Raw genomic sequence first — 24737 nt, 5'->3', positions numbered from 1 at the left:
GACAACATTGTAAATTAAAAAAAGAAATTACAAAAATCTTTAATTACACACTTGTATAAAGACAAGAAGCAACCACAGGAGCTTTATCAGTCTTCATATGCGGTGACTTCCACATGGGCGTACGTTTGGTATGCCTTCCTGTTGCACTTCTGAAGCGTGGCGCCCAGCTGCCTTCCGGGTCCGACCTCGTAGGTGTGTGGGAAATGCTGTCCTTGCGTCCTCTCGTAGATCTCGTGCAGGGTCTGCTCCCATTTCACTGGTGACACCAGCTGCTTAACAAGCTGCCTGCGCACGTGGCTCTCGTTCATGTAACGTTTTCCATCTACGTTGGAGTAGACGCTGATCTCAGGACGTCGTACCTGGACGGGAAGGGGACGAATAGGAAATCGCACATGGAACTTGTGGTTAGGAGGCTCAAAAATGATTTAAATACAATGTCAGATGAACAACACATGGACCCTGACTTTATCAGTCCCTAACATGCCAAATCTTCTTTACAGTGTTGCTTATTTAGGCTTATTTTTTAATTAAATAAATGACACTGTGTTATATGTTGTTTTGCAGCTCATATGTGCTTGTATTTACTTAATTTTAAGACCTGCTAAGGACCAGATGTAAAATCTTGGGTATACTTTCCATTTAACTTTCCGAGTCAGACTGAATAGGATGGGTTATCTTAAAAAAATGAGGACTGGTGTAGCTTTACAGAGTAATTGAATACATGTTTCAGAAAATATGTTAATCCCTTTTGGATAAAGTGGCTGACTGACCTCCACCTGCCGGAGCACCTCTCTGAGGGGTTCAGTAGCCGATGCCATCAGCTCAGTATGGAACGCACCACTGACTGGGAGAGTTTTGGTCCGCATGAACTTTAGGCGCCGAGAGTTTTCCTGGAGGAAATCCAGAGCCTGAGAAGTCAAAGAAGACAGCAGAAATGACAAGAGCAGCTCTAACAACTTTTTTGATGGTTGAGAGAAAAGACAGAAAAGAGAACACAATAGATTCACGGTATATTAAAGCAGCAAGAATATATGAATGCATTACCTGCTGGTGCCCTGCAATAACCCTGCCATCTGGAAACAGGTAGTTGGCCACAGAGCACACAGGATTCTCCATCCCCAGACTCTTGCAGTGCTCTTTTGCCTGCAGACAGGCATAATTATACTGAGCCTGAGGTCTACCAATGACTGACAGCATCCCACTGGGAACCAGTTCTGAGGCCTTCTGCATAGTCTCCGCTCGCACCTTCACTGCATACAAAGCTAGAAGATGCATAAGGAGTAAATACAGAATATTAACCAAAGTTGTGATTAAAACACCTTTTACAAGTGCACAAAAAACCCCCAAAAAAGAAATCTTTCTACCTTCTGCAAAGTTCATCGCCCCAGAAAAGACAAGAGCAGCAAATTCTCCGACACTGAAACCTGCAGCAGCGACACACATCTCAATGGCCTGTGTACAGCAGGAAACAAGTAAAAAAAATAAAAATAAAAATAAAAATGTAACAGCCTCCCGATTATGACCGATATATCATTTACGTCACTGATACATCCGTAACTGAAATTAACTCAGAACAATTTGTTTATTTTTTTAAATGGTCATTCAGAATCAGAAGATTATTTACGGTGATGTTTTTGGTGGGAGTGAAACAACAATCTACTGATAAAAACAATAAAAACAAGATGTGATAATAAGAAATAACCACTGTTGGAAGCCTTATTTACTCTACCGCCTTAATCAAGGGGCAGTAATTAAAGTTGAAATGAGAAACTTTGCATTTGAAAGATGCTCTTCTACTGGGCACTCAAGCATCATTCATCCACACCCTCATACATAATGTGCGCACATTTTAAATATAAATTAATATTACTGTAGCAGTATTTTTTAAAAATGAAAAAAAAAAAAGATAAACTGGCCACATTTAAGAAGGCAGGACCTGCAGTTATTGTCCTTTTTCCAGACATTTATCTGGCACTTACTTTGGGGTTTTCTTGGTTGAGTCTCTCCACAGCAGCCAGGGAGGTGACAAACACCGCCGGCTGACAGTGAACCGTTTTCTGCAGCTCGTCCTCGGGGCCCTCCAGACACAGGGACAGCAGGTCGTAACCCAGGATCTTCTGGGCTACGGTGAACATTTCTTTAACGTTGGGGTATTTTAAAAGTCCTCTGCCCATGCCCACAAACTGGCTGCCCTGACCGGGGAAGAGGAGCACGGAGCAGCCGCTGGGGTCTTTTTTGGGTCTCCGCTGAGGCGCCGCGGCTGGCTCGCTGTTCGGGGGAGAAGCGGGGGCTTCAGCCGGAGGAGGGTAATCTCCAGCCGTGGAACCGGGCTTGTTGGTGGACAGCGTCCTGCTCAGAGAGACCAGCGACCTGACCTTCCCTCTGGAAGATGCTGCCATCCTGACTGCCACTGATGCCAACATGAGCTGTTCCTCATCCAACGACGTGTCTGCGGATGAAATAAGACGCACAGCCCGCCCGGACAAACTGTAATCACCGAAAGAGTCAACTTTGCTTGAACTCAACTCTGACATCTGCTCGGCATGACACCTCACAGGGAGACGCCATGTTGCTTATACGGAGTTTATTCTCGTCTTCTTCCGGTTGACGTTCAGGCTCTTTCACGCTGCAGCGCCACCTCAGGTCAAAGTATGTCATGTCATACAAAATTTACTACAAAGTGAAAATAACTATAAGAGCTTTTAAGTATACACAGACATGCGCTTCTTAAATTTAGCTTAATTGGCTCCACAGGTAGGAAGTAAAAAAGTAAAAAAAAAAACTTCCTTGCTGTACTTAATTTTTACTCCCTACGTTTTTAAACAAATATCTGTAGTTTCCACTCCGTATATTTTCAAAACAAACTCGTTACTTTGGGTTTAACCCATTGGGGGAAGTTAATATTTCACGTCACTGCAGGCCTTCAAACAATGAGATTTGAGCCTAAACAGTGACACATGAAAGGCAGTCGCGTTTTAATCAGTAGAGGATGTCGCATAAAAAGAGATGAAAGAGCAAACCGTGTACCGTAGTTTTGATTCATTTATTTTTAGCACAACACCAGAACAACCCCACGAGCCAATAATTTGCGGTACTTCAGAAAAAAAGGAGTGAACATAAAAGGGAGTAAAATGTTGTGTCAGGTAATTTGAAATGCAGCATTTCTATCACCTCAACAAACACTAACTGTGTCACAGTGTGTTGCTAGCTAAAGCTCCACTTGCTGTATTTCACAGGAGGAGAAAGAATGAGAGCTAACTTCACTCAGAGTATAGAAAGAAAGAGAAAGAAACCAGGCTGTATTTAAAGGTAAGGACTGCTTAGTGATATTTGATAAAATGTAATTGTATTTTAACAGGGACATAAAATTCTTGTCTTACTCCCTTCTTCTAGCTCGAAATTACTTGCCAAGTGGTAAGGACCGTTCATGGTCACACGGTGAGAACATTGGTGTTGACTATGAAGAGATACGGTCAGACAGGGGAGGGGCCAGTCAGATTTATCAACTCAACCTCCTTAAAGCATGGAGAGAGGCTGAAACCAATCTCTGGTGAGCCCGGTTAAGGAAAGAGATGAGTTGGTGCCTGAGATGCCAAATTCCAACATCCTCATTCCCGCCATTGAGATAACACTCTCACACAGGCCCAGAGAGCAGATGTTGCTGCATTGCAGATGTGTTATACCCCCTGCCCAGCCGAATGCCTCTCAAAAAGAAAATTTTGCAGAAAATCAGTGTGATCGCTTGGCTCACTGGAATTATCATCTCGATATCTCTTGTCCTTCTTTCATTTCAGACGTCTTGAAAACAAGTTTTAACAAAGTCCTGGAGAAGTGCCCAATGCTGGAGGACCTCCTGCTTTACCCCTGGCTCAGATAAACTCCTCTCTGACACAAACACACACGCATACTGAATTCACATCTTGCCATACAAATGTGATACAGTAACCAACTTTCTTTCTTTCAGAAAAAAAGAAAATTGGGAGATTCAAAATTTTCCTCACAGTAATGTTTGCATCAGTCTATCAGATGAATACCCTCCAAGTCCAATATTTATATTAGTTACAGTGATAATGCTTGGTGTCTACTTTCAGCCACTGCAGTAGAATGCAAGGAATGAATCTCATTGAAATTGTAGTTGCATTTGCTATTTAATTTAATTGTCATGGATGATACACAGACAACCCAACAGCAAACAGAGGAAAACAATGGGCTTAAATACACAGAGGGATAAATGAGGGAATAAGACACAGGATGAGAGCACAGCTGCGAGAAATCACAAACAGCAAGACCATGGGGAAGGAAAACTGAAAACACTAGTCTAAGGAGCTTAGAAAAAAAACGTCTGGACTTCTTTAAGTTGCTTGAAGACATTCAAGCAAAGTTTAAGTTCTGACGCTTTCTTTCCAAACTCCTTAGACTACGATGACCTAGATGACTGAGAACCTTCACAGACATGAAAACACTAACATAGCACACATGACTATCAAAGTAAAACAGCAAACAAGAGACTTTTACAAAGACACAGAGTTGACACAGAGACATGACTGACTGGGGAGAAATTGGGGAACATGGAAACAAGAATGAATAGATATGACACGTGGGACACAGGGGCAAGGCAAAGTAACAGAAACCTAAAGCCTAAGAATATAACACAAGAAGAAAACAATAAAGAGAACCAAAAACATACATAAGAATAATCAATGAATATAAATGAACAAACACAAAACACTGGGTCACAGACTCAGTACCATGACAGTTAAATGTACATAATAAATACTTTAAATCAGATGACAATGTAGCTGACACTGTGTTTATTAGTGTGTGGTCAACCACAAATCTTCATACTGTCATCCATAGATGAGGTCTTTATACAAATGATGAAAGATAATGAAAGAAACTGTTTAATTGATATGAAATGATTGAATTATATGAAATATTATGGCTTTGTCTGCCAGAGTGTTTTTCTGTAAACTACTTTGAACTACTGGCAGTCAGTGAAGTCACTGAAAGGCAAGATTCTATGTTGTGTTGCCGTAGTTTCCAGAGTTTACTTATAAAGCTCACTTACAGAATTCAGTTAGAAAAGTCAAGCATTTGAAAGGTGCACATTTGAAGAAGTATTAACTCAATATTAACTCATTACGGTTTACATTTTCGATTTTAAAGGGTCTCCGAAATTACAATGAAAAAGGAAACAAGAAAAATTACCACTCCGGCCGATAAGAAAGATTCAGGAGATCAAGGTAAGTAAAATAATAAAATAAGAACCTGGTAAAATCCAAATCCTAGAAATGTTGACACTGTGTGAATCATTTTTGAAGCAATTGAATCATATGTTTGATTGAAAATAGCTTTAATACAAGATGTCTAATCAAAGGAAGGTTACCGGTCTTTTGGTAAAATAATGTAATAAGTTTATTCTTGGACTCAACAGTAAAAACAGACCAACAAGTGTCATCAAGATCTAAGACTTAGTAAACCTAGTATCAATTCGCACTGGTCAGTTTTTTTAATCCCAAGAATAAACTTGTGATCATTTAAGCAAAAGCAATTTCAAATTCTTTGCCATCAAACTGCTTCCAGTCCTGATGTCGGGGACTCTTTTTCACCACTGTGTTGTTGTCGTCGTTTATAGATTGTAAGAGCAGGACTGCTAAAAGAAAGGCCAGTCCTGAAAAGAAGACCCCAATAAAAAGGAGGAGGGTCGCTGAGCAGGCTGGTCCTTCCACCAGCTCAGATGTGGTCAAAGGAGTGAAGCGCAAGGTTGTGCAAGATGAAGAGGGCACAACAAAGAAAGCAAAGAAGGCTAAACTTCTCGACCATACAAGCGGTGACAAGGAGCAAGCATCCTCCTCGTTGGACTCTGGTAAAGGTAGGCTAATTAGTTGAATAAGGGGGTAGATTAAGTGTGGTTGCTAGGTTTAAGATATTGGTGTTTAGTGTTTGTGTCTATCATCCAGTGAGCTGATGTGCTTTTGGTGTTTTCCACATCTCCAGACTTGAACAACAAACAGGAGTGCACAAAAAATGGCAAAAGAAAGGCCACGGGAGACAACAGAGAGTCACCCAAGAAAAAAAAAAGGAATGTGGACCAGGGCAAAAAATCAGTAGCAGACCAAAAACGTAAGTAGCAAGCAGCTTGGGTTTTATATTCAGGGGAAGGGCAGAAAGAACATTTAGGCTACAGAGGAGAGTAATTTGTGTCACAGCTGTAATAAAACAAGATTTGCTGTTTTGTCTGTTCAGGTGAATTCCAAGCCAGATATGTGGAGGAGCACCAGCTCGGAGAAGGAGGCTGCGGAGCAGTGTTTTCTGGCTACCGGATAGAAGATCGTTTTCCAGTAAGTGTTCAGATGATGGTAGTAAGACAGGCAGTAACGCAGATAATGGATAATATCGTAAACTGAGACGTCTGCTGTGTTTCCACCTTTCATTATGTCATACTGAGGAAATGCTCACCAATGCTCTGTGTCTTCTAGGTTGCCATCAAACACATTCCCAAAAATAAAGTCTACTGCAAAGTGGCGGTAAGCGTCCAACACTTGAATTAGTTTTACATTACTGGATTGAATGCGGCGTTCCTCATCATCCACTTTGTTGTAATATTTCAGGATGAAAATGGGAAGATGCTCTCGGTGGAAGTGGCCATTATGCTTAAACTTGCAGGTGAAGCAGAAGGGTCAGTGGGAATATCAGCACCTGTGTCCTTGCTGGAGTGGTTCGACTTTGGCAAAGAGCTGATCCTGGTGCTGGAGAGACCTGTCCCTGCTGTGGACCTGCAAAAATACAAAGCAGAAAATGGAAGAGCTTTACCAGAGGACACGGCCAAGGTAAGTTGACTGGGAGAGCCTTAGACTGTACAGCATTCAATCAAGGCAGAAAAGCATTAACTCATTATTGTGTTTTTCATCTTTTCCAGGTCATTCTGAAGCAACTAGTTGATGCTGTAAAGGAACTTGAGGAGAAACACATCTTTCATCGGGACATCAAGGGACAAAACATTCTGATTGAGACCGGCTCAGATGTGCCTCGAGTTCGCATCATTGACTTTGGACTGAGCTGCTTTGTTAAACAGCGATCTCTGTATCGCATCTTCTATGGTAACATATTCTGCTCCTGCTTTTCACAGATGTAACAATTTGTGTCTTTTGTTTTAGAAGAAATTGCAATTGTGTCTGTTTGTTAGGCACTCCTCTTCACATCCCTCCCGAGTGGTACATTAGGAGCTGCTACAGGTGTGGACCCACCACGGTGTGGCAAATGGGAGTGGTGTTGTATGAAGCGCTTCATGCACGATACTTTAGTACCGCGAGGTTCCTCACAAAGCAACTGAGCATCAAAAAGCGTCTGTCCACAGGTAAGAAAACTTCACACTTCCAGATTCACTGATGCCTTGGATCACTAGAACTATCATCTTCATCTTTTTGATCTTTTCTTTCTTTCAAGAATGCCGGAATTTCTTGGACGCATGTTTAGCTTTAGCCCCGGAGAAGCGCCCAACACTGGAGGAGCTCCAGCTTCACCCCTGGCTAAGATAACACACACAAACACACAATTCACACCTTATCATGTAAGTGTGATACATTGTAGTAACTTCCTTTCTTTTTTCTGTTGGACAGGAATAGATAGAGTGGGTCAATCTTAAAAAATAAATAAATAAAAATTTAGCTTTTTTGGAGTTCCTGTAACCCCCCCAGCCATCCCAGGAAAGGGGATCTCTCTTTGAATGGGCTTTCCCGAGGTTTCTTCCCATCAATCTGGCCCCCTGGGGAGTTTTTCCTCGTCTTCATAGAGAGCTTGGGCTGGGTCAGGAGCTCCATCAAAACTGTCTTTATTTGATGACATTAAAGTCATCAAATAAAGATGTGTTTTACTTAAAGTAAAATTTGATCAAAATAAAACTTGTTTAATTCATCTTTGCTGAAGATTCTCCTTCATTACTATTTTGTTTTGTTTTTTTTACCCATGGTGCATTTTGACAAATAAGAAAACTGAATCAGGTTAAAGTGTGCACAAAGACAGTCACACTGCAAATGATCTGAAGACTTGCATCTGTTGCTCTAACCCCCAACTAGTTTAGACAGATTTCCTGGTTCTACCAGAGGTTTTTTCCTTCAAGAAGGGAGTTTTTCCTTCCCACTGTTGCTGAGTGTTTGCTCATAGTGGGTTGTAAAAGCATAAAAGTTAATAAGAGGCATTCATAGCAGAGTTATCACAGAGGGAACTATATAGCTTAAATGTACAATTTCTACAGGACGAATTATAACTTCATTATGTATAAAAGCTCCTGTGGATAATTACTCCTATTTGTAACTTTACACAAGAGAAAGTTTGCTGTCACACTATTTATAACAGGTTGGGTTTTGTCCTCTGAGTTGAGCCTTTGGTTGCAGTTTATTGAAGAATTTCCTCTAAAGTAGCTGTTGATAAAGATTTAAGGTCCTGTTTATATACAGAAATATGCTTTAGTTCATGTTTTTTTACATGTCTGCCTCAGTGGATCAGTAGAAGATCTGGCACAGGAAACTAGATGATGAAAAAAGGTTACGAATACACATATATATCTATATAGATACAGATATACTCATGGTGGGTTCATGCCCTCGGCCCACGCCCCTCTGAGGAGGAAACACCTGGGCCTCATCAGTGCAGCCAGCATTTAAGCCAGGGAGTGGCTTCTACTCATCGCTGGATCGTTGTGTGTGACTCGCGTCAGTGCAGCCCGGCTCTCAGCAAGTTCTCATTTGCTTCCCTGTGCAAAACCTCTAACGTGTGTTTCCTTCTGTACATAGATCCCCTGGACCCGACTCTGCATTCCCCGAGCGGATTCCCTTTTTGTGTGAGTGTTTGGAGAGAGAGTCAGAAGAGGAGCAAGTGTCTTTTCCCTACCTGGATTTCCCCGGAGCCTTTTCCCTGTCACCGCTTTGTATATAGCACTATCCCCTGCACTGTTTGTATATACACCTGGTGGAACTGTAATAAATACTGACTGTGCCTCTGAGTCCTGCATGTGAGTCCTCAAGCGAACCGTGACACCCACACAGATGAGAGCTTAGCAGTGAAGCTCTCTCTTAAAATTTGAGTTATAAAGTCAGAAGTTATCACTGACAGAGATCCATGTTCTTTTAACATAAGAAAGAATATTTGCTGAAATTGACATTAATCCAAGCCCTTAAAACGCCATTTTGGATTAAGCATTTCCTTTTAGAAAAGTCTTCAATGAGCAGGAAGCTCCAGTACTGAAAAAAGAAGCCAACATCAACTGCTAAACGTGCTAAAAGTAAGTAAGTCCCTGTAGACTCCTATGATCAAAACACATACAGTATAAAAGTTATAGGTTACAGATCTGAAAAGTAAAACAAATGTCAAAGTGCAAAAAGACTTATGGTCCCATAGAAGTCTATTCCATTTGCCTGGAATTAGGTGAACACCTTTGTGACAAATTTAATGGCTCAGTCATTTGTTTCATGTCATATTTAATAAAAGACTGACATGGTGGCATGTTGAATTGTCCATTTTGCACATATTTGGTCATTTTAAGCGTCAGAAGGGGAAAGATCATTCTGGGAATGCCTACTGGCGAAGGATGTGTGACTGACAAGTCCAGTGTGTGAAGTTTAACTACAGTCTAAGGAGCGTGGAAAGAAAAGCATCTGGACTTCTTTAAGTTTCTTGAAGATGTTTCACCTCTCATCTGAGAAGCTTCTTCAGTTCAGAATTTCTTCAGAGAACTGAAGAAGCTTCTTGAATGAGAGGTGAAACGCTCTTCAAGAAGCTTAAAGAAGTCCAGATGCTTTTCTTTCCAAGCTCCTTAGACTACGATGACCTGAACGACTGAGAACCTTAACAGACAGTTCTTCCCTTCATTCATCATGCCTGATTTCAAAACACCAAGATGGCAGTCGTGAAAACACTCATCTTGAGTCTTCATGGGACTACGGTGAGATCAGTTATGCCTCTTATGATGCTGTCCCAGACTTCAAAGCAGTATAAAACATGTTTGCATCCTGTAACAACTCCCACTTCCCTCATTACCTTCTGTGTATTTATAGTTTTGTATGACTTCTTATGTTCCTGTTAATAAAGACCTGCCTTTGAGTTCATTCCCGTGTGTCTAGAGCCGTGCATTTGGGTCCTCTCTTGCCTTCACACAGCCGCCGCACGACAGAACGACGCAACCACGAAATGGACCCAGCAGGCTCCGCCCGTGAGGGAGATATTCTCCGTGTACAGAGTCTGGTGCAACGAATAACCCGCGCCTGTGATGTGATAATAAGAAATAACCACTGTTGGAAGCCTTATTTACTCTACCGCCTTAATCAGGTGCAGCAATTAAAGTTGAAGTGAGAAACTTTGCATTTGAAAGATGCTCTTCTACTGGGCACTCAAAATGCTTTCTTACAACAAGCATCATTCATCCACACCTTCATACATAATGTGCGCACATTTTAAATATAAATTAATATTACTGTAGCAGTATTTAAAAAAAAAAAAAAGATAAAATGGCCACATTTAAGAAGGCAGGACCTGCAGTTATTGTCCTTTTTCCAGACATTTATCTGGCACTTACTTTGGGGTTTTCTTGGTTGAGTCTCTCCACAGCAGCCAGGGAGGTGACAAACACCGCCGGCTGACAGTGAACCGTTTTCTGCAGCTCGTCCTCGGGGCCCTCCAGACACAGAGACAGCAGGTCGTAACCCAGGATCTTCTGGGCTACGGTGAACATTTCTTTAACGTTGGGGTATTTTAAAAGTCCTCTGCCCATGCCCACAAACTGGCTGCCCTGACCGGGGAAGAGGAGCACGGAGCAGCCGCTGGGGTCTTTTTTGGGTCTCCGCTGAGGCGCCGCGGCTGGCTCGCTGTTCGGGGGAGAAGCGGGAACTTCAGCCGGAGAAGGGTAATCTCCAGCCGTGGAACCGGGCTTGTTGGTGGACAGCGTCCTGCTCAGAGAGACCAGCGACCTGACCTTCCCTCTGGAAGATGCTGCCATCCTGACTGCCACTGATGCCAACATGAGCTGTTCCTCATCCAACGACGTGTCTGCGGATGAAATAAGACGCACAGCCCGCCCGGACAAACTGTAATCACCGAAAGAGTCAACTTTGCTTGAACTCAACTCTGACATCTGCTCGGCATGACACCTCACAGGGAGACGAAAAGAATATTCAGAATACAATTGACAAATGCAAAAAACCCCTCTAAACCATTGACTACAGAGAGATTTAACGTTGTTCGGCAGGATAATGTTGACCAAGGTTGAATCTTTGTCCAGTTTAATCTATCCAGCTTATTCCCTAGCCATCCCACCAAGAATTATAAAAGACATAAATAAGGCGAATTTTAATTTCATATGGAAAAATAAACATCATTATATTAGTAACAGGGACTTGATAAAAGATTATGAAGAGGGGGGTTTAAAAGCAATCGATTTTGAAATAATGAATGGCATTTTAAAGATTAATTGGCTACGATCTTTCTTGAAAAATGATAATGAGATGTGGTTCTTGATGCCATCTCTTATTTTCAACAAAGTTGGGGGGATCCTTTTAGTATGTGATTTTGACCTTTCTAAACTACCCATAAAACTTTCCAAATTTCATCAACAAGTTTTGTTAAATTGTAAATTAATGTTTAAACATAACTTTAGTCCCCACAATGTTCCATTGTGGAATAATAGGGTGATATTGAATCGGGGGAAATCTATGTTTGTGGACGAATGGATGACAAAACAAATTTGGTCTGTGACACATATAACGGATGAAAATGGAGATATACTTGAATTAAACAGGCTTAATGAGAAATATGACATGAGTTGCTCGTTCGAGCTCTATAAAAAGGTTTCACAGAATATCCCAACAGTCCTTGTAAATACAATAAAGAACAATTTTTCAAATATACAGACTACAAATTTACATAAAGTTAAACTAGATGGTCTTGACTTGGTTAATGGAAAATGCAATAATCCATTTTTGAGGAGGTATTTGGTTAACACCTTATATCCAGGTAGGACAAAATTCTCCCTGTTCCATAAATCTCTTAAGCTAATAAATAAGCCCCAAGCAATCAAATTGCATAGATTTTTAGAAGAGTTTGATTTTTCTTAGCCCCTTATTTAAGTTATGTGTCTTGTTTATGGAACCTCACTTTTAGAGATTTTATGATCCCCCTTGTCTTCTTTATTTCTGTTCCTTGTTTTTCATTCTTTTTTTTATTGTTATTTATTTTTGTATTGGTTATTCATCTTTTTATATTATTATTATGTAGATGTGTGAATATGGATGTGTATGTATGCATGTGTATATGCATATATATGTATATATATGTATATATATGTATGTGTATGTGTGTGTGTGTGTGTGTGTGTATGTATGTTTACTTTCAGTTATTGTCGATTTCATTGTGGTGTACAGGAGATGTGATTCTGTTCTGATTGATTTAATATGTCGCTTGTCTCTTTGAGATTGTCATTGTTATTGTTCTAAATAAAGTTCATTTAAAAAACAAAACAAAACAAAAAACCTCACAGGGAGACGCCATGTTGTTTATACGGAGTTTATTCTCGTCTTCTTCCGGTTGACGTTCAGGCTCTCTCACGGTGCAGCGCCACCTCAGGTCAAATTATGTCATGCTCTAATGTATCGTGTTTTTCTTTTCTGTGCTTTAATTTGTCTACAAAGTGAAAATAACCATAAGAGCTTTTAAGTATACACAGACATGCGCTTCTTAAATTTAGCTTAATTGGCTCCACAGGTAGGAAGTAAAAAAGTAAAAAAAAACTTCCTTGCTGTACTTAATTTTTACTCCCTACATTTTTAAACAAATATCTGTAGTTTCCACTCCGTATTTTTGACAGAGAGGAGGGCTGGGTAGCCGTAGTTTTTGTTGACCGCTGCGCTGCACAACATGTTTCGCTTTGTTACATTAGAGCCTGTGATGTTTTAAGAGTCTGAATCAGGAGCTGATGACATTACTCTGTAAACTCTCAAAGCACTTTAATAAACAAGCAAACAATTCCACCTCTTGCATTATTGCGTAAAGTTGACAGCGTGTCAGGCAAATAGGCAGGCTCCATCCCTGGCCTCTAGCGACTGTGGAAGTCGCTACAGTAATGTTTGCATCAGTCTATCAGATGAATCCCCTCCAAGTCCAATATTTACATCAGTTACAGTGATAATGCTTGGTGTCTACTTTCAGCCACCGCAGTAGAATGCCAGGAATGAATCTCATTGAAATTGTAGTTGCATTTGCTATTTAATTTAATTGTCATGGATGATACACAGACAACCCAACAGCAAACAGAGGAAAACAATGGGCCACGTGGGACACAGGGGCAAGGCAAAGTAACAGAAACCTAAAGCCTAAGAATATAACACAAGAAGAAAACAATAAAGAGAACCAAAAACATACATACGAATAATCAATGAATATAAATGAACAAACACAAAACACTGGGTCACAGACTCAGTACCATGACAGTTAAATGTACATAATAAATACTTTAAATCAGATGACAATGTAGCTGACACTGTGTTTATTAGTGTGTGGTCAACCACAAATCTTCATACTGTCATCCATAGATGAGGTCTTTATACAAATGATGAAAGATAATGAAAGAAACTGTTTAATTGATATGAAATGATTGAATTATATGAAATATTATGGCTTTGTCTGCCAGAGTGTTTTTCTGTAAACTACTTTGAACTACTGGCAGTCAGTGAAGTCACTGAAAGGCAAGATTCTATGTTGTGTTGCCGTAGTTTCCAGAGTTTACTTATAAAGCTCACTTACAGAATTCAGTTAGAAAAGTCAAGCATTTGAAAGGTGCACATTTGAAGGAGTATTAACTCAATATTAACTCATTACGGTTTACATTTTCGATTTTAAAGGGTCTCCGAAATTACAATGAAAAAGGAAACAAGAAAAATTACCACTCCGGCCGATAAGAAAGATTCAGGAGATCAAGGTAAGTAAAATAATAAAATAAGAACCTGGTAAAATCCAAATCCTAGAAATGTTGACACTGTGTGAATCATTTTTGAAGCAATTGAATCATATGTTTGATTGAAAATAGCTTTAATACAAGATGTCTAATCAAAGGAAGGTTACCGGTCTTTTGGTAAAATAATGTAATAAGTTTATTCTTGGACTCAACAGTAAAAACAGACCAACAAGTGTCATCAAGATCTAAGACTTAGTAAACCTAGTATCAATTTGCACTGGTCAGTTTTTTTAATCCCAAGAATAAACTTGTGATCATTTAAGCAAAAGCAATTTCAAATTCTTTGCCATCAAACTGCTTCCAGTCCTGATGTCGGGGACTCTTTTTCACCACTGTGTTGTTGTCGTCGTTTATAGATTGTAAGAGCAGGACTGCTAAAAGAAAGGCCAGTCCTGAAAAGAAGACCCCAATAAAAAGGAGGAGGGTCGCTGAGCAGGCTGGTCCTTCCACCAGCTCAGATGTGGTCAAAGGAGTGAAGCGCAAGGTTGTGCAAGATGAAGAGGGCACAACAAAGAAAGCAAAGAAGGCTAAACTTCTCGACCATACGAGCGGTGACAAGGAGCAAGCATCCTCCTCGTTGGACTCTGGTAAAGGTAGGCTAATTAGTTGAATAAGGGGGTAGATTAAGTGTGGTTGCTAGGTTTAAGATATTGGTGTTTAGTGTTTGTGTCTATCATCCAGTGAGCTGATGTGCTTTTGGTGTTTTCCACATCTCCAGACTTGAACAACAAACAGGAGTGCACAAAAAATGGCAAAAGAAAGGCCACGGGAGACAACAGAGAGTCACCCAAGAAAAAAAAAAGGAATGTGGACCAGGGCAAAAAATCAGTGGCAGACCAAAAACGTAAGTAGCAAGCAGCTTGGGTTTTATATTCAGGGGAAGGGCAGAAGGAACATTTAGGCTACAGAGGAGAGTAATTTGTGTCACAGCTGTAATAAAACAAGATTTGCTGTTTTGTCTGTTCAGGTGAATTCCAAGCCAGATATGTGGAGGAGCACCAGCTCGGAGAAGGAGGCTGCGGAGCAGTGTTTTCTGGCTACCGGATAGAAGATCGTTTTCCAGTAAGTGTTCAGATGATGGTAGTAAGACAGGCAGTAACGCAGATAATGGATAATATCGTAAACTGAGACGTCTGCTGTGTTTCCACCTTTCATTATGTCATACTGAGGAAATGCTCACCAATGCTCTGTGTCTTCTAGGTTGCCATCAAACACATTCCCAAAAATAAAGTCTACTGCAAAGTGGCGGTAAGCGTCCAACACTTGAATTAGTTTTACATTACTGGATTGAATGCGGCGTTCCTCATCATCCACTTTGTTGTAATATTTCAGGATGAAAATGGGAAGATGCTCTCGGTGGAAGTGGCCATTATGCTTAAACTTGCAGGTGAAGCAGAAGGGTCAGTGGGAATATCAGCACCTGTGTCCTTGCTGGAGTGGTTCGACTTTGGCAAAGAGCTGATCCTGGTGCTGGAGAGACCTGTCCCTGCTGTGGACCTGCAAAAATACAAAGCAGAAAATGGAAGAGCTTTACCAGAGGACAAGGCCAAGGTAGGTTGACTGGGAGAGCCTTAGACTGTACAGCATTCAATCAAGGCAGAAAAGCATTAACTCATTATTGTGTTTTTCATCTTTTCCAGGTCATTCTGAAGCAACTAGTTGATGCTGTAAAGGAACTTGAGGAGAAACACATCTTTCATCGGGACATCAAGGGACAAAACATTCTGATTGAGACCGGCTCAGATGTGCCTCGAGTTCGCATCATTGACTTTGGACTGAGCTGCTTTGTTAAACAGCGATCTCTGTATCGCATCTTCTATGGTAACATATTCTGCTCCTGCTTTTCACAGATGTAACAATTTGTGTCTTTTGTTTTAGAAGAAATTGCAATTGTGTCTGTTTGTTAGGCACTCCTCTTCACATCCCTCCCGAGTGGTACATTAGGAGCTGCTACAGGTGTGGACCCACCACGGTGTGGCAAATGGGAGTGGTGTTGTATGAAGCGCTTCATGCACGATACTTTAGTACCGCGAGGTTCCTCACAAAGCAACTGAGCATCAAAAAGCGTCTGTCCACAGGTAAGAAAACTTCACACTTCCAGATTCACTGATGCCTTGGATCACTAGAACTATCATCTTCATCTTTTTGATCTTTTCTTTCTTTCAAGAATGCCGGAATTTCTTGGAGGCATGTTTAGCTATAGTCCCGGAGAAGCGCCCAACACTGGAGGAGCTCCAGCTTCACCCCTGGCTAAGATAACACACACAAACACACAATTCACACCTTATCATGTAAGTGTGATACATTGTAGTAACTTCCTTTCTTTTTTCTGTTGGACAGGAATAGATAGAGTGGGTCAATCTTAAAAAATAAATAAATAAAAATTTAGCTTTTTCGGAGTTCCTGTAACCCCCCCAGCCATCCCAGGAAAGGGGATCTCTCTTTGAATGGGCTTTCCCGAGGTTTCTTCCCATCAATCTGGCCCCCTGGGGAGTTTTTCCTCGTCTTCATAGAGAGCTTGGGCTGGGTCAGGAGCTCCATCAAAACTGTCTTTATTTGATGACATTAAAGTCATCAAATAAAGATGTGTTTTACTTAAAGTAAAATTTGATCAAAATAAAACTTGTTTAATTCATCTTTGCTGAAGATTCTCCTTCATTACTATTTTGTTTTGTTTTTTTTACCCATGGTGCATTTTGACAAATAAGAAAACTGAATCAGGTTAAAGTGTGCACAAAGACAGTCACACTGCAAATGATCTGAAGACTTGCATCTGTTGCTCTAACCCCCAACTAGTTTAGACAGATTTCCTGGTTCTACCAGAGGTTTTTTCCTTCAAGAAGGGAGTTTTTCCTTCCCACTGTTGCTGAGTGTTTGCTCATAGTGGGTTGTAAAAGCATAAAAGTTAATAAGAGGCATTCATAGCAGAGTTATCACAGAGGGAACTATATAGCTTAAATGTACAATTTCTACAGGACGAATTATAACTTCATTATGTATAAAAGCTCCTGTGGATAATTACTCCTATTTGTAACTTTACACAAGAGAAAGTTTGCTGTCACACTATTTATAACAGGTTGGGTTTTGTCCTCTGAGTTGAGCCTTTGGTTGCAGTTTATTGAAGAGTTTCCTCTAAAGTAGCTGTTGATAAAGATTTAAGGTCCTGTTTATATACAGAAATATGCTTTAGTTCATGTTTTTTTACATGTCTGCCTCAGTGGATCAGTAGAAGATCTGGTACAGGAAACTAGATGATGAAAAAAGGTTACGAATACACATATATATCTATATAGATACAGATATACTCATGGTGGGTTCACGCCCTCGGCCCACGCCCCTCTGAGGAGGAAACACCTGGGCCTCATCAGTGCAGCCAGCATTTAAGCCAGGGAGTGGCTTCTACTCATCGCTGGATCGTTGTGTGTGACTCGCGTCAGTGCATCCCGGCTCTCAGCAAGTTCTCATTTGCTTCCCTGTGCAAAACCTCTAACGTGTGTTTCCTTCTGTACATAGATCCCCTGGACCCGACTCTGCATTCCCCGAGCGGATTCCCTTTTTGTGTGAGTGTTTGGAGAGAGAGTCAGAAGAGGAGCAAGTGTCTTTTCCCTACCTGGATTTCCCCGGAGCCTTTTCCCTGTCACCGCTTTGTATATAGCACTATCCCCTGCACTGTTTGTATATACACCTGGTGGAACTGTAATAAATACTGACTGTGCCTCTGAGTCCTGCATGTGAGTCCTCAAGCGAACCGTGACACCCACACAGATGAGAGCTTAGCAGTGAAGCTCTCTCTTAAAATTTGAGTTATAAAGTCAGAAGTTATCACTGACAGAGATCCATGTTCTTTTAACATAAGAAAGAATATTTGCTGAAATTGACATTAATCCAAGCCCTTAAAACGCCATTTTGGATTAAGCATTTCCTTTTAGAAAAGTCTTCAATGAGCAGGAAGCTCCAGTACTGAAAAAAGAAGCCAACATCAACTGCTAAACGTGCTAAAAGTAAGTAAGTCCCTGTAGACTCCTATGATCAAAACACATACAGTATAAAAGTTATAGGTTACAGATCTGAAAAGTAAAACAAATGTCAAAGTGCAAAAAGACTTATGGTCCCATAGAAGTCTATTCCATTTGCCTGGAATTAGGTGAACACCTTTGTGACAAATTTAATGGCTCAGTCATTTGTTTCATGTCATATTTAATAAAAGACTGACATGGTGGCATGTTGAATTGTCCATTTTGCACATATTTGGTCATTCTAAGCGTCAGAAGGGGAAAGATCATTCTGGGAATGCCTACTGGCGAAGGATGTGTGACTGACAAGTCCAGTGTGTGAAGTTTAACTACAGTCTAAGGAGCGTGGAAAGAAAAGCATCTGGACTTCTTTAAGTTTCTTGAAGATGTTTCACCTCTCATCTGAGAAGCTTCTTCAGTTCAGAATTTCTTCAGAGAACTGAAGAAGCTTCTTGAATGAGAGGTGAAACGCTCTTCAAGAAGCTTAAAGAAGTCCAGATGCTTTTCTTTCCAAGCTCCTTAGACTACGATGACCTGAACGACTGAGAACCTTAACAGACAGTTCTTCCCTTCATTCATCATGCCTGATTTCAAAACACCAAGATGGCAGTCGTGAAAACACTCATCTTGAGTCTTCATGGGACTACGGTGAGATCAGTTATGCCTCTTATGATGCTGTCCCAGACTTCAAAGCAGTATAAAACATGTTTGCATCCTGTAACAACTCCCACTTCCCTCATTACCTTCTGTGTATTTATAGTTTTGTATGACTTCTTATGTTCCTGTTAATAAAGACCTGCCTTTGAGTTCATTCCCGTGTGTCTAGAGCCGTGCATTTGGGTCCTCTCTTGCCTTCACACAGCCGCCGCACGACAGAACGACGCAACCACGAAATGGACCCAGCAGGCTCCGCCCGTGAGGGAGATATTCTCCGTGTACAGAGTCTGGTGCAACGAATAACCCGCGCCTCGGACTCACGGACAATTTCCGTCGGACTTAACGCCATAAAGGCAATAATCGAGGGAAACCCTTTCCTTCACCAGCTCACCTGCTATGAGGGCTTTATTGACGAACTGAGCCGAGCCAAGGAGGCATTACAAGCTCGTGAGCTGGCAGACAGTGTCTGTTCCCGGGATTCCACACCACAGCGACTGCAGACGGAGATCTCCGCCAGTCAGCCGCCGCAGCAGCAGCGAACTAAGCTCGCCGCGACGGCATCGCAGCAGCAGACGGGGCTCTCGGTATCGCAACAGCGGCTGCTAAAACGAGAGGGTTTTTTGGCGCTGCTGCCGCGGAGCCCTTCTCCATCCCCTCTCAGCTCTGACCGTCGCTCTCCCGCTGCTTTCCTAGCAGCGATGAGGTCGGATGATGAAGAGGAGACCGTCACCCCCGCATCATCACCGGTTTCCCCCGTCACCTCCGTTCCCTCATCAAGGAGGAGACGCCGTCGCCGGTCCTCTCCTCAGCCGGATTCCGGGACTACTGAGCAGCCGGCTGGGGTGAGTGACAAAGACACTCTTTCTGTTCACTCTGAGGCTAGTTCTCACTACTCTGAATGCAGGAATGCAAACTCTGTGACTCTTGCCGTAGGCTCTAAAGGCTCACGATCTGTAAATGTTGAATCCGAACCCGAACTTCTTATGAACCGTTGTACTGCCCGGAGGGTCAACTCAGAGACCGTTTCTCCTACGTTTGGACTCATATTTGAGAAAGATTATCCTTCGCTAGTGTTTCCTAGGTCTGAAAACTTGAAGTCAGCATTTCCTGAGTTAGAGACACCTGCTTCTGTGCCCTTTACCTGTGTGTCTGCTGAGAATGATTGTTTTGCAGTTAAGCTCACCACTGGGGCTTTAAAACCTGCCTCCTTAGATGTTAAAGCAGTAAAATCCAAGACTGTAAATGTTCCTGTGATAGCTCGACCCCAGCTCGTTACTTCTGAGCCATCACCCCAGGGGAAAGTCCATTCTGACGTATTTACTGATTCGAATGTTCTTGAGTCAGGGGGCTCTACACCCACCACTGTTTTCCCTAGGTTTACTGCTTCCAGCGAGCCGGAGGTAAAAGACTTTGTTTCATCTGCCTCTCCGGTGCACAGACCTATGTTTACATCGGCTATTAACCCCTCCTCTGTCAGTATAAGCATGGTTAGCTCCGAAGAAAGAAGCTCTAAGACTGTTGGTGCATCAGCTGATCACATTTCTCTAGAGTCTGTAAACACTGAAGGTGGTGCATTAGTGCCTGTAAGCTACAGCTTTAGCACACTTAACGCTATGAAGTCAGAGCGCTGTTCCTCATCCGCTCACTCAGGGCAGGGAATTGATCTCTTGCAGACTGTTCTTTCTAGGCCCGCCTCCCAGGCCCCTTGCGTTCTAGGGATAGCTGCGGCCCAGCACTCCCCTGCACCTATCTCAGTTCCCCAGGTGAGGGGGGCTGGCGCCCAGCTGGTCCCTGTTCCGGTTTCCGGGTCGACTGAGGCTCTGCTGGTCCCTGCACCCGTATCAGCTCCTCGGGTGGGGACAGCAGCCGCCCAGTCCCTGCCGAAATCTGTGCCAACCACTGAGGTGAGGCCCGCCAGGACCCAGCCGATCTCTGCACCTGTACCTGCTCCTCAGGTGGGAGCGACTGGTGTCCAGCAGGTGCCTGCACCTTTCATCCGCATTGTAGGCTCAGGGGACCCGACACCACCACCTGTCCTACATTCGCTCCCACAACCATCATTACACTCAGCTGCACAGGATGCTCCTCAGTCAGTCAGTCAGCCTTCTCCTCAGTGTACAGTCCAGCCTTCTCCCCAACCGCCATTACTACCACTAGTTCAGTTTGCTACCCAGTCTCCCTCAGTTCAATCTGTAGCTCTGCCTCCTGTGTCCCCGCTGGCTCTGTCTCCTGTGTCCCCCGCACCTCAGTCAGCTACCCCACCACAAGCTCAATTTTCACCTCTACCATCACTTCAGTCATCAGTTCAGTCTGCCACTCAGTCGCCCGTAGCTCCATCATCCACACCATCACCCGCTTCTCTTCCACCACAACCATCACGACACTCAGCCATTCAGGCTGCTGCTCAGTCAGTCATTCAACCTGTAGTCCTGTCATTAATGCACTCCTTAGCTGAACCATTAGCACAGTCACCGTTAACTCAGTCATCCACTCCACCGCCCACTCCACTGTCACCACAACCATTACTACAGCCATCAGTTTGGTCCCCTGTAGCAGTTTGGTCTTCTGGTCAGCTTAACATTCAGCCAGGGGTCCCGATACCCTCTGGCGCTACATCAGCTCCGGCTGGAAGCTCGGATGAGCCCATCCAGCACTCCGCGGCTTCGAGGGGCCCGGCCTCCGGTCCCGCTCTGTAGCCGCTGCCTTCCACACGGCCGGCCTCCGGATCTGTTCTGCCGCCGTTGCCGTCCGCAAGGGCTGTCTGGAGTCAGCCCTTGAGGGGGGGTATTGTCATGGTCCTGGGTCATTTTGACCCAGTGTTCTCAGTTTTCCTGTGGTTTTGTATTTTGTTCCTTATGTCCATTGGATTGTTTGGTTTGGTAGTTGGATTCCCCCTGTGTCCATGCTTTTATTGTGGTGTTTGTTCTGGTACCGTGTTCCCGTCCGTTGTGTTCTGTGTTCTCCTCATCCCCTCGTATTCATCCTTGTTCTCTGCCTCTCTCTCTGTGCTCATCTCTGTGTACTGTGTTGTGTTTAAGGTCCACATCTTGGTGTCAGTATTTTCAGTTTCGTGTCCTCCCTGCTCGGTCATGAGTAATTGTCTTCAGCTGTGTTCCCCGTGTGTTCCCACTTCCCTCATTACCTTCTGTGTATTTATGTCAGAGTGTCCCTTTGTTCTGTGTTGCGTCATCCTTCTAGGTTGTGTGCATTTCCCGTGTCTTCCCAGCGCCTCAGCTTTAGTTTCTCCCAGTATAGTTTTGTATGACTTCTTATGTTCCTGTTAATAAAGACCTGCCTTTGAGTTCATTCCCGTGTGTCTAGAGCTGTGCAATTGGGTCCTCTCTTGCCTTCACACAGCCGCCGCATGACAGTTAATACTTCTCATGGATATCTCAGATCTCCATCACAAATAAAATAATAAAGGGCCATAATAAGAGTTAGAAATCCATTGTTACCGCTCAAGCTCCAGTCTGGCCCTCTCCTCCTCCAGCCGAGCCTGGATCTCCATATTAAGGGCAACTTCCAGCTGCTGCTGTGTCAGCTCCAGCTCCCTGATCCTCTTCTTCTGTTGTTCAGCCTCCTTTTCCTTCACCTGCATCTCAGCCTGCATGCTGTCTTTTATCTATGCACACACACACAGCTACATAAACAGATGCACCAACAGAGCGGTATAAACTGACCTATTCCTGAATCACCTTTTCCTGGACTGTCATAACCATTTTTCCAAATCATTGTGAATTTTATAATGACAGTCAACATTTTGCTGCAGTTCTCAAAGATCAAAGTCAAGGAGAAAAGACTCTGTACATAATTGGTGTCAAGTGGAAAACTTTTTTTTTTACCATCTCAGCCTCTTTCAGCTGTCTTTCCAGTTCCATCTGCACCTCCCTCTGCTTCCTCCGCTCTCTCTCCTCTGCCTCCCTTTGGCGAGTTTCCAGTTCCCGAGCATGCTGTGAAACAGATGAAAGAGCCATTGTTTGGTTTGTGTTTTCACCTCTATCCAGCAGGTGACACTAGGCCATCAGCTTCGAGGTTCAACGTATTGTGCTTTCAGCGGTGCTCTTCTTGATAACTTGGTTGAAGTAAGTGGGTATTTGAGTTCATGTTGCTTTCCTTACAGCTGTAAGTAATCTGCTCATTCCGCTTTTGATCTTTGGCACCAACAAGTGATTTTTTCCCAGAGAAGTGCTGCTCACAGGAGATTTCCTCTATTTCAGACCATTTTCTATAAACCGGTTAGATGGTTGTACAGTTTCTGAAATACTCAGACAAGCCTGTCCGACACAAACAACAATGCATGTTCAAAGTCATTTAAATCCCATTTGACCTTCAGCAGGTCATCTTATTAATGTATACATGCCTAAATGCACTGAGCTGCTGCCATGTGATAGGCTGATTAGGTATTTGACCTAATGAGCAGCTCAACAGGTGTATCTAACAAAAATGTGGCCAGTGAGTGTACATGGTACTTTTTAAATGGACAAAATGAACTGCACTGGCAGCTGCCCAGTGCCACTATGAATTAGTTAAATAATCACTACCATGGATAGTTTGGTGCATGATGTAATTAAATAAATATTACAAAAAAAGGTTCTTATAGCCCTCACTTACCTTGATAATGTTTTCAATCTCTAAGTCCTGTTTGTCTTTCTCTTTTTCTGTCTTCTCTGTCTCATGGATAGTCGAGTCATCAGATTGGCTGCCCCTGCTGCTGCAGCTGCTGCGGGCGCTCCGGCTGCGTTCCCGCTGACTGTTTTCCCGCTGGATCCGTCTCTTCAGTTTGAGTTCATGGTGAAGGGAAGACTTTCCCTCACTCTGAAGACGGAGGGCAGTTTGAATGGCTGAATACCAGATGTAAAATCTTGGGTATACTTTCCATTTAACTTTCCGAGTCAGACTGAATAGGATGGGTTATCTTTTAAAAATGAGGACTGGTGTAGCTTTACAGAGTAATTGAATACATGTTTCGGAAAATATGTTAATCCCTTTTGGATAAAGTGGCTGACTGACCTCCACCTGCCGGAGCACCTCTCTGAGAGGTTCAGTAGCCGATGCCATCAGCTCAGTATGGAACGCACCACTGACTGGGAGAGTTTTGGTCCGCATGAACTTTAGGCGCCGAGAGTTTTCCTGGAGGAAATCCAGAGCCTGAGAAGTCAAAGAAGACAGCAGAAATGACAAGAGCAGCTCTAACAACTTTTTTGATGGTTGAGAGAAGACAGAAAAGAGAACACAATAGATTCACGGTATATTAAAGCAGCAAGAATATATGAATGCATTACCTGCTGGTGCCCTGCAATAACCCTGCCATCTGGAAACAGCTAGTTGGCCACAGAGCACACAGGATTCTCCATCCCCAGACTCTTGCAGTGCTCTTTTGCCTGCAGACTAGGGCTGCCACAAACGATTATTTTGATAGTCGACTAGTCACCGATTATTTTTGCGATTAGTCGACTAATCAGATCATGCATCCATTGGATGTAAAACGTTCAGCTTATTGCACCAGCAGCATCTGCTCTTATATAACTATCATTAGCTTACAGCTTTAAGTGTTTAAGGTATGTGCTAACTAAAAATAAAGACAAGATGATAGTTTATTAAATTTTAATGAAATTTGCAGATTGTTTCGGTGAAGTTTAATAAACTCCTTGCTATCTAAAATATAACAGGACACCGGAGTATATTCTCGAGCATCTCACACTTCTGATAATCAGTTGTCTGCTTGACGTTTATTCAGCTGTGTAAAAACTATAACTTTAATCTCAGCAAAACAGATTTACTCAGGAACAAATAAAATACTAAAATAAGCCAAACAATAACATTTTTAAGTTATCTAAGTGACTTATATATCATGTTTAACCTGAGCAGCGAAAGACAGCGGTGTGTTTGAAAACGATCTGCCGGGAATCCGGTGTTCTCACGGCTCTAGTGAGCCTTGCCCCGGCTAGCTATCGAGCTAGTGGGTAACAGACGTCTCCGAAAACATCGGAGCGCTTTTGAAAATATGTGGTGTCTTGATAAACTGAGCAGATATTTGAGGTTTACACAGCTACATTCTCGCCTGAAAA

At 42.6% G+C, this 24737-nt stretch overlaps 4 protein-coding genes and 1 long non-coding RNA gene across 5 annotated transcripts; 2 read left to right on the top strand and 3 right to left on the bottom strand.

Moving 5' to 3' along the window:
* Positions 1-11: 11 nt before the first annotated feature.
* On the bottom strand, positions 12-2620 carry LOC146689571 (malonyl-CoA-acyl carrier protein transacylase, mitochondrial-like). Its single transcript, XM_085436211.1, has 5 exons — positions 1980-2620; positions 1365-1452; positions 1045-1262; positions 771-908; positions 12-359 (listed from the first exon to the last, which is right to left on the bottom strand). The coding sequence occupies exons 1-5, from the start codon at positions 2532-2534 to the stop codon at positions 87-89; spliced, it is 1272 nt and encodes a 423-aa protein (XP_085292337.1). The 5' UTR covers positions 2535-2620; the 3' UTR covers positions 12-86.
* Positions 2621-4407: 1787 nt separating this feature from the next.
* LOC146689570 (serine/threonine-protein kinase pim-1-like) lies at positions 4408-7914 on the top strand. Its single transcript, XM_085436214.1, has 9 exons — positions 4408-5243; positions 5636-5872; positions 5998-6123; positions 6247-6341; positions 6480-6527; positions 6612-6830; positions 6920-7100; positions 7187-7357; positions 7447-7914. Exons 1-9 carry the CDS (start codon positions 5183-5185, stop codon positions 7536-7538), a joined length of 1230 nt encoding a protein of 409 aa, XP_085292340.1. The 5' UTR covers positions 4408-5182; the 3' UTR covers positions 7539-7914.
* Positions 7915-10555: 2641 nt separating this feature from the next.
* Positions 10556-12584, bottom strand: LOC146689569 (uncharacterized). Its single transcript, XM_085436177.1, has 2 exons — positions 12520-12584; positions 10556-11141 (listed from the first exon to the last, which is right to left on the bottom strand). Exon 2 carries the CDS (start codon positions 11123-11125, stop codon positions 10556-10558), a length of 570 nt encoding a protein of 189 aa, XP_085292303.1. The 5' UTR covers positions 11126-11141; positions 12520-12584.
* An 881-nt stretch (positions 12585-13465) lies between these two features.
* Positions 13466-16634, top strand: LOC146689568 (serine/threonine-protein kinase pim-1-like). Its single transcript, XM_085436213.1, has 9 exons — positions 13466-13963; positions 14356-14592; positions 14718-14843; positions 14967-15061; positions 15200-15247; positions 15332-15550; positions 15640-15820; positions 15907-16077; positions 16167-16634. The coding sequence occupies exons 1-9, from the start codon at positions 13903-13905 to the stop codon at positions 16256-16258; spliced, it is 1230 nt and encodes a 409-aa protein (XP_085292339.1). The 5' UTR covers positions 13466-13902; the 3' UTR covers positions 16259-16634.
* Positions 16635-22099: 5465 nt separating this feature from the next.
* On the bottom strand, positions 22100-24041 carry LOC146689567 (uncharacterized). The gene is made up of 4 exons (XR_014915913.1): positions 23952-24041; positions 23281-23817; positions 22512-22619; positions 22100-22291 (listed from the first exon to the last, which is right to left on the bottom strand). It is a non-coding gene; the product is annotated as an uncharacterized LOC146689567 (long non-coding RNA).
* Between the last annotated feature and the right edge of the window lie 696 nt (positions 24042-24737).

This window comes from Copadichromis virginalis, linkage group LG17 (assembly GCF_057382275.1).
Source record: "Copadichromis virginalis isolate Kocher_CV1m ecotype Utaka linkage group LG17, C_Virginalis_male_GT1.1, whole genome shotgun sequence".
NCBI classification, from domain to species: domain Eukaryota; kingdom Metazoa; phylum Chordata; class Actinopteri; order Cichliformes; family Cichlidae; genus Copadichromis; species Copadichromis virginalis.
Note: the sequence above shows the minus strand (reverse complement) of the source record. Positions and strands in the feature narration are given on the sequence as shown.